At 43.1% G+C, this 9822-nt stretch overlaps 1 protein-coding gene across 1 annotated transcript in view; it reads right to left on the reverse strand.

Annotated features, from left to right (window-relative positions):
• The window catches only part of LOC104520551 (ral GTPase-activating protein subunit beta), a gene marked incomplete at its 3' end in the record, with an annotated part of 33036 nt that extends 25139 nt beyond the window's left edge, over positions 1 to 7897 (reverse strand). The window contains 4 exon segments of the mRNA XM_010162264.2: positions 1388 to 1574; positions 2225 to 2388; positions 6797 to 6999; positions 7715 to 7897. Coding sequence (XP_010160566.1) covers positions 1388 to 1574; positions 2225 to 2388; positions 6797 to 6999; positions 7715 to 7897 — 737 coding nt within the window.
• Positions 7898 to 9822: the final 1925 nt, after the last annotated feature.

Genomic DNA, 9822 nt, shown 5'->3' on the forward strand with positions numbered 1-9822 from the left:
TACTCTCAGCTTATTGCTAATGACCCAATTCAGAAAACTGTTTAGTAAAACAACACTTTAACTGTTTGAAGTTGGGGCTTCACTGAAGTATTAAAAGTGCAGCTTAAAATACCAGTGAACTTGAAGTTAGCCTCAAAGGAGTCCAGCTTTCTATGCATTAGGTGTAAACCAACATTACTGAACAGCAGACTGAAAAGTTACAGAAATCCTGCAGATTACTGCACCAACAGAATGAAGGCTGTTAAGCAGTGGTAGATAAAGTATGGGCATAGTGCATGGAGCAGAACACCAACGCATGTTATGAGACAGAGCTGTTCTTTTCAGATCAGTGAATCATAAAATATTTTCTGTTATGCAACACTACATCTAATGAGCTAAAAATAGCTAAAGAAATAGCGTGGGAAATACACAGAACTGGTATTGCAGCTTTATTTCCCACTGGTTTAACAAGTAGCTGCATAACCTGGGGAGGAGGAAAAAAAAAAAAAAAAAAAATCTATCTACACTTGGAATTTTGACAGGTAATTCAAAAACAAAAGTTTTCAGAGTTAAAATAAACCCTTGCAGAAAAGCACACTATTGTATTTTTCACAGTGCAGCACTTTTAATACATCTTTGAACTTGCATAGAAATAGTTACTGACATCTCAAGAGAGCTGGGAGGAGGGCAGTCAGAACCCTGCTCCTCACCAATTCACACAGTTCTTTTCTCCAAGGGGCTGAGATCCGTCCCACAAAGACTTCATACCACAAAGCCGCAGTATGAAGGATGCTGAGACTCCCCTCACTGTTCATGGCCTTCTACTACAGCCTAACCTGTCCCACAGACCCTCACTGTTGGTACAGCTCTCCCCTGATACTCTCTGGAGCAGAGTGCCACTGCTCAGAGGACAGCCTGCCCCTGGCCCACCCCATCCCTGCTGCCAGGGCATGAGCACCAGGCAGCCACAGCACAGCTTCAGGTCCGCAGGGCACGAGAGGTCGAGTCCAAGAGTCACCTCAAACACAGGAACATGCAGTAGTGACAAGCACCTAAGAGTTGTGGTGGTGGCTGCCATTAAACATACAGACTATAATATTGATGACTCATTCTTCATGGGACATGATGAAGAATCGCAGTGGTGGAGACTAATGTACACACACTAATACCCACTTTACAAAGTGCTAAACATCAGAGAGATGCTGAGATGACACAATAACAGAGACGATCCCAGAACAGACACACAAAACCAGTAAAAGCCAGAGAAACTTAGCAAATCTCTCACTTTGTTTTGCTCATTCACTTTTGGATTGCTGTGCATTCCCCAAATAAGCAACTCCAGAGAAAAATATGTATAACCATGATCATCCCCATACCCACGTGTTTATTTCCATGGGATTTCTCCTACCTGGAAGTCAGGGCACAGATGACCTTGCTCCACTGCTCAACTACTGCAGGGTGATGTCGCCAGTTGGCCACCATCTCTTTGGCAGTTTTCCAGTAAGGTGGTGTCGGAAAGCACCGGGTACAAGCTAATAACCACACCTCAAACAGCACTCCAATTAATTTTTCAGCCAGATTCTCAGCAATGCCACCTTATAAGAGAAACAAAGCATGCCTTTAGTGAGTATTCAACCTAAAGAACTTAAACTATCCCCCCAAGGAGATTTCAGTTTAAGTGTGTAAAGATCCTTAAGTTCATTTTTTCACCATTTTTTGTTTAAGAGTGATTACCAATTGCTAACTACATCCAATTAGACATTTTACAAGACCAAACAATATATAAAGCCCAGCCACATACGTGTGTCACTAGGGGACACTGGGAATTCACTGGTCTTGGGCTTCTATTGCACTCTATTTATACTGATGCCTTTAAAAAAAAAAAAAAATTCATAAACTGACAATATTACTTTCCAGTAGGCAGGCGGAACAGCAAGACACAGAGGGGCTTCAGTGAAATAAACAGGGAACATCATTATCTGAAACCCTTCACCGTGAACTGTTCCCGTGCAGTCAGTGTTCTGCACAAATACATTTAGGAGAACTTGGCTCCAAATGATTCAGTCTTTTCTGACAATTCAGAATTTCATATCAGAGCAGCACAGCAGAATTAGGAGTCAGCTACTGCGCTTTGGTGCCTACTAAGAGCTTTTAGCAGGTTTCCTCCCATTCCCCTGGCACCTCAACATCGAGTAGAGCCAAAGGTTTTTCCAGTAACCGAACAAAATGGAAGTCGAACATGAACCTTGCACAGTTGGAGCTGCTAGCAGAGTGTCATTGATCTGAAGAAGAAATAATAACAAAACCTCCCAGGTTTCTCTTGCCATAATTGTCGATTCACGAGCCAGTTTCTGGACAGCTTTCAAAACCTGCAAGCACAATCTAATCTGACTAGATCCTGGGTCTGGCCTGCAAGAGAAGAAAACAACACTTGAGACTCTAAACAAGAACTATGAAGTGATGCACACAGTAATCTGAACTTTGAGCAATTAGAAGAGGAAACATCAGTATTATTGAACGAGAGCCAAGAACATGAGCTAATATGCTTCTGTGCACCCTAACTCTGTCTCTAAGCATCCTAACTCCGCCTTAATGAGAACAAGATGTACCATAACAGTCTTGTCTACATGACACAGAACTCAACACCACAGAGCAAACACTAACTGGAGCAAGCACAACCCATTATCCCAAAGGAATTTATCTTAGACCAAACAATGAGAATGTAGTTGAGACATCACTAACTGTGACATACATAATTTGGAAGGAAAATGGCAAAATTAGGAGTAAATATTGTGAGCAAACTAATTTAAATTCTTCCTAGTTCTCCTCTTGCTTCCAAATGTAGATGCAACCCTTCCCCCAGATTCCTCAGGTGTTGGGGAAAAAAAAATTCTAAAAGAGGTTTTAGAATTTTAGACTCTAAAAGAGTCTAAAAAATTCTAATTTCTAAAAAATTCTAATTTCTAAAAAATTCTAATTTCTAAAAAATTCTAATTTCTAAAAAATTCTAATTTCTAAAAAATTCTAATTTCTAAGAAGTCATTAAGTAGGAAAGTCAGACTAAAGGAAAAGGGGATAGATAATGAAGACAGGGAACAAGTTGATATTATCAAGGTTTTCTCTACAGTAACAACCAGCTCCACACTGTCACTGCTGAGTCACTCCACACGAGGTGCTGCAGAAGCGGCACAAAGCAGCACACTCTCTCCCCACCAGTTAGTTTGGACAAGGCAGAACGAGTACAAAATAGTAACATGAAATGCTCTGGACAGTATCTGAGGACACCAGTAAATAAAGCTGAGGAAGCCTGAAAGTCTAAAGGGTGAAAGAGGAGATTACAGATTAGAGCGTATGGGAGACACTCAAGCTGTATTTCAACTTGTAAGTCGTTTCCTCTTCCCTCCTACCGCTTACTGAAAGGATGACCAAAAAAGTCATAAAAATACGACCTACCACTGGACTACTAAGTAGTATTACCTGGTTCCTACCAAACATAGTGTGGTGTAACCCACAAGTCATGTTGCATGCTAAGCATCTTAAGAACATGCTGATCCGCCAGATAGAGACCTGCTTTTCTCTTAGAATAGCAGCTCCCGTTGAGATTATTTATTGACAGACACGTTTTAAAAATACTATCACCTCTTATATTGATAGAATAAATGAAACAAGATCACAAAGAGACAAGATAATATCCAATGCAAAACTGCAGACTGCTAGTCACAGTTCTGGACTTCAGTGGGTTGCTTGATGCTACTGGTAGATCCTAACAGAGATCAACAGAGCTCGGGACGCGTGAGCCCTGCCTTGGTTATAGCACTATTTTTTCCCTGAGCAACAACAGAGCAGACATCAAAAGATACCCCTAATCTTGATAGGCTTGAAGTTTCAAAGCCTGCTTCAAGACTTTTTCCCATAATGATTTAAGGAATTTATATGAAGAGGGCTTACAGAGCTCAGAAATATCCCATTAGTCACCTTGCATACGGGGCTCTACAGAGATGACTAATGGGATATTTCTGAGCCAGGCTGGTACAGGCAACTCTAAAGTCCCCGTCCATCTATCAGTTCCTCTTGTCCAAAGTCAACTGAACGGTAAACTCTGATTGCAGCATTTTGCAGACTCATGTCTAGATTTCTGCAGAACCTGGCCTTTTCATTCCCACACTCTTTTGCAACAAGAATTGTTCTCACTATTTCATTTGAGAAGCAGAAGTTATTACAAAAAAAGCATCTATTTGGTATAGACATGTTTCTGAGGTGCTATTTAAGTTGAACTGCTCACTTAAGGCTCCTGCATTTCACACCTCAACTATGTATCCTCCTCAGGGTCCGAAACCCTCACCACACCTCTGGGCCTCCGCTTTTAAGGCAGCCAAACCAACAACTACATCCCTTCCAGGAGACCAGGATGAGAGAAGGAAGCTATTTTAGTCACAGTCCTCCATAGGATATAGGCTGATAATAAACTTTCAACACAAGAACAGGAGATTTTTCTAGGAGATAGTTCAACACAGGTTGAAGAGCTCCTGGTTAAGTGTTCTACAGGAGCCCATCAGCACCAGCAACCTAGATCACTTGGTTAAAACCAGAAATTATTCTCCTCTTCCCCTCCACAGTCACATAAGAACGTGAGCCTTCGCTTTCACCCAAGCAAGGTGTGCACAACTCAGTTCTGCATTTAATTTCCATTATATAATGTCTTCCTGTTGCTGGAATGAATTCTGAACAGAGCTCCTCAGAGGACACAACTTGAACTTTAAGTTCTTTTTCTTGAAAACAGAGTAGGGACTCGAACATAAAAGTGTTGACAGCAACAGCCAGAAAAGTGTTTCAGATACATCTCAGAGGCTTTTGAAAGAAAAACAATAGAATAATTATACTGGGAGCAGGGTGGAGGAAGTGTTTAAAATAATTATTTTCAAGCCCTCCTTGTCTCTGGATGTTAATTATTTTGTTCAACAGCCATCACATGCAGTCTTCCATCAACGAAGCTGGTAGAGAAGGGTGGAATAGCAGCTTGTGCCAACAGCACGCAGGGAACAGGACTACTGAAATGCCAGCTACCAGGGCCCCCAGCGTTAAAGCAGTCAAGGGATCATAGCAAGAACAATTCAATGGATAGTGAAGAATTCATTCTCTGCTGTGTCAAAGGAATAGAGGTTCCCAGACAGCAGACTCTATTCTGCATGTATTAAAGCTGAGAGACAACTTTCTGCAGAAGTCTAATGCAGAAGCATGCTTTCCTCAGATGTGTGCTGTTGCCCTGACCATCCTTTAATGGGAATTAAAATGCCTTTCACTACAAGTTAAGAGCTGTGACAACTAAGGTTAGGTGGTACACTTTGAAGCAATCAACTAATAGCAATGAAGTCCTCATCTGAATTTGTATGAGTTATTATTCAAAGCCCTTTATTAACAAAGCTTTCAGGTAAATTTAAGTGATCCAAGAGCAGCAGAGCACTTTGAAGGCCACTTGCAGTGATATATTATTAACACTGATAAAAGCAGATGATCCAGTACTTACAAACATACACTAAATATTGATCTGAAGTAATTTCAGGTAGCTAATATTTAAGCACTGTTTCACAGGACACCATTAAATAACCTCCTCTTGCTGATCCAACATGTGTTCAACAGCAGTAGGTAATTTTGTCATGAACAGTCATAAACTATAAATCAAGTACGATGTCTGAGCATTCTGACTGTAACTTTGTCCAAGACCTAGAAACATGTGTATCTCATTACCATCCAAGATGCCTGGTGTAACACCAGGTTGTCAGACAGCAAGTACCCCTCCACAGGATTCTTTAGAAACCTCCAGTGACAGACGGTGTAATGATACCCATTTAACAGGCAGCAAGATGCAGGCACAAAGCAGCCGCTTACTGCAAGATCCTCCAGCACATCAGAAATCTCAGAATGGTTTGGGTTGGAAAGGACCTTGAAGATCATCCAGTTCCAACCCCCCTGCTCTGGACAGGGTGGCCAACCACTAGATCAGGCTGCCCAGGACCCCATCCAACCTGGCCCTGAATGCCTCCAGGGATGGGGGATCCACAGCTTCTCTGGGCAACCTGGGCCAGTGTCTCACCACCCTCTGGGTGAAAAAGTTCCTCCTCATATCCAACCTAAATCTCCCCTCTCTTAGTTTAAAATCATTTCCCCTTGTCCTGTCACTCTCTGCCCAGGTCAAAAGTCCCTCTCCCTCCTGTTTCTAAGCTCCCTTCAAGTACTAGAAGGCTGCAATGAGGTCTCCCTGGAGCCTTCTCTTCTCCAAGCTGAACAAGCCCAGCTCCCTCACCCTTCCTTCATAAGAGAGGGGCTCCAGCCCTTGGATCATCTTCCTGTTTCTCCTCTGGACCCACTCCCACAGCTCAACATCCTTCTTGTGCTGGGGGCTCCAGGCCTGGATGCAGTATTCCAGATGGGGTCAAAGCATGGGATTGCCATGATGTGCTCTTAGTTACCGGAGTTTTACACAACACCAAGCAGGTGGTCACACAGAAATACTATTGAACCTTTTCATCCCACCCTCTACTCTTAATAGAGATGGTTCTTGAAGTTCTTAGAACAGTAAACACTCAAGTCTATGAACCATCTGTACCTCTAATTACCTAAACACAGCAGCAACAACTCAATTTGGTACTGAAAATTACAAACCAGGTTTGGAGAGACACCTTCCTCCCAACTGTGCAACAACAGCAGACCTATTTTAATCAAGAGCCTCCACAGCTCATCAGGCCTCTTTGACAGGTTCCCTACTGACTAGAGCTTTGAATTCCTGAGCCCCACCAAGTGCCCCAGCCCTAACACTCACCTCGGTACAAAGAGATTTTGGAGATGCTTGAGAATGCTTTGAACATAAAGGTTTGGTTCCTTAATAACTGGTAAAGGAATGGAGTCCTTAGGTAATACGAGAGCCATAATCCAATCTGTATAAACATCGACACAGTACTTCACAGTATCTCCATCCAGGGGGAGGGTCAGGCCATAACAAACCACCTCCATAGTCCATTTTACCTAACCAAACACAAAGCAAAAGTTAGTAACAGTAAATACTAGCAAGCAAACAGTGGTCCACGCACGTTGGTTCTAACTCAACAAAATAACAGTAGTTATGTGGTACAGGCAACTCTATAAACACACACTGCACAAAAACACCAAGTCAGTCATCGGTATATCACGACATTATGAAGATTATTAATGAATGGCAAATCACTCTATATTCTGACACCAGAGCTGATGCACCAGAAGATTTTCAAATTCTAGTAAACATCTGTACTATACAAACCCTTTTTTAAAAGTCACAGACTGCTGCTTTAAAAATGAAGGTAATTAGAAAGGTTTTATGTGTTAACTGGTAAATTCCTTCATTGGATTTTTTGTTTGGTTGGTTGGGGGTGGGGGTATGTTGTGGGGTTGTGGGTTTTTTTGTTTGTTTGGGATTTTGTGGTTTGGGTTGGTTTTTTTGTTTGTTTTGGGTTTTGTTGGGTTTTTTTGTTTAGCCTGAACTTCCTGGTACAGTAGCTCAGATAAACACTACGAGGTCATGAAGTACAGTATTGCCATGAACTAGCTGTTAATAGAAGTCTCATGTAGATTACTAACCTAAAAACACAGCACACTTCATAAAACTTGGGCTATTAACGAGAGAAAAATAAAAGAGGCTATAGAAAAATCATGAAGTTGCCATTCTAGCACGAAGGAAACGATCATCTCTCAGAAACACACTTACTTCCTTGTCTGTTTTCAGTAAACTCTCACTCCCAACGGACGATGTAATCAAAGCTTGTCCAAGAGGACGCACCACTGCATTTGCCACTTCTCTCCCCACGTTTTCAGGATAGCTGTGAAGAACACTGGTATTACCCTGATCATTTTGAATGACAAGATGCAAGGATCTCCACTCTGAGTACATAGTGCCTCTATGCTACAATCCAAGTAACACCTGTGGGGCAAGGAAGAAAAAAAAACATATTTAGTAGAAATGTCTATGACCCGAGTTACCAAAACTGTGACTGTTTGCCATGATACAGCCCCTTGAAAGTTCAAGATGCACACATCCATGCCATACATTCGAAGACCCAGAAGAGAGTCCAACAGCTGTTTTTCAACCTTAGTAATTTTTTTTAATTAGCTATGAGCTTGGTTTTGGGTTGTTGTTTTTTCAAAAAAAGGAAAAAAAAAGATGACACTAAGTTTCAGTTAGGAACCAGCAGTCCATTTGAGACATAAACTCAATTAGGTATGCCCCAGGATATCTGAAATCCTTCTGAGGTCAATGCACACACACAGTCATTCCCTAATCCAGATTTGTCCCAAAGATTCAGGAAAGAAAAGCCACTAGAAAATTTCTCAAACATAGCCTGTCTGCAGAAGAAGACAGGAGAAGCACAGAGTTCTCCTCTCAGCATCGCTCCCCGCACAGCCACAGTTGTGCGTGTTCCCTCGCCACAGCCTGAGCCAGCTCAGGGAGCTGAGCTGACACTGAACTAACCACGTTTTCGCAGTGCTGGGTTTTTGGGTTGGGTTTTTTTTTTGGGCTGGGGAGCCCAGCCAGAGCCAGCAGCCCCAGGAGGCACGGGGTGTGACAAGGCCAGCAGCTTGTCACGGGACTGCTGGCCAGTCTCACCAGGCAGCCCTGGGCAGCTCAAGGAGATCTGCCACGCGCTGCTGGTTTTGATCTACACATCAAAACACTCGGAAAGCTGAGCCAGCACAAACATTTTGTCTGCTGAGTTTTTAGCTGGATCAAGATCTGATCTAACTCAGGTGAGATGAACACCTGTGCCAACACGAAGAAGCAGTGATGACACTCAGAGGGGTGGCAGGAGCAGCCCTCCTGGCAGTAGGAGGCTTCAGTGCCCACTCACAGCAACATCAAAACTGCTTCTTAAGCAGGTGGAACGGCGGCAGCCCAAGCCAGCAGCATCAGGACTGCGCTGCCTCCTCTTTCCTCCTCTCCCACCAGCAGTCTTACCAGTTATCCGAGCCAGTTGACCACAGGAACAATAAAACAAGGAAAACAAGGTTGGCACAGGAGAAGAGCAAGGAGTGTTCAACAGCCACAGCTTAGATCAGCTCAGGCTGTCACGAATGGCACCCTGAGGACTGCTCGCCAACTACGCTTAGCTGGCACATTGTGGAAGCCAGTTAGTTGTACAGGGAATGTTCTGAGTGCCGCCCTTAGACATTTCTTGACCCAAAACCAAACAAGAAGCTGGGCCTGGAAATACACCTTCCTAGGGACAACCCACCATTTAAATAGGTCTGCCTATTTAGCTGTCTCCAAGTGTTTATTTACACCCAAAATCTACATAAAAAACCTGATGATTCCCTTCAAGGGAGGAGGGAAGGTGAGGAAGCAAGATTTTCATTTTACAAACTATGTCTTTCCTGGTTAGAGGCAGCAATCACGTGTGCTCATGTGATAGCAAATTAATCAGAGCAGGCAGAGCCTGCAGGAAGCATATCCTCTCCATCCTTTCGGCACTTTCCCTCCTCTGGGGGCCACAGCAGGGGGAACATGTGTCACTGTGGTCAAAACCCTTGGGCTTAGAGGAAACAACAGTTCCAAGACACTAGCTCTTGGGACACAGAGAAGTCACAAAAAGACAACCAAACAAAAAACCCCAAACAAACAAAACCAAAACAAAAAACCTAAACAAAACAAACAAAAAATGAACACAGCCCACAATCCTTAGTCATGGCTCCAGTCAGTGCTAAACTTCATGACACAGGTTTCCCTAGTGCCACCCTTTCCCCTTTCTTCACACCCTATACCCACTGGGCCTCTTCCCCTTCCTGTTCCACCTGAACACTGCCTTGGGCTCCAGCTTGTGT

The sequence above is a fragment of the Antrostomus carolinensis genome, unplaced genomic scaffold, assembly GCF_000700745.2.
Source record: "Antrostomus carolinensis isolate BGI_N321 unplaced genomic scaffold, ASM70074v2 scaffold21772, whole genome shotgun sequence".
NCBI lineage: Eukaryota > Metazoa > Chordata > Aves > Caprimulgiformes > Caprimulgidae > Antrostomus > Antrostomus carolinensis.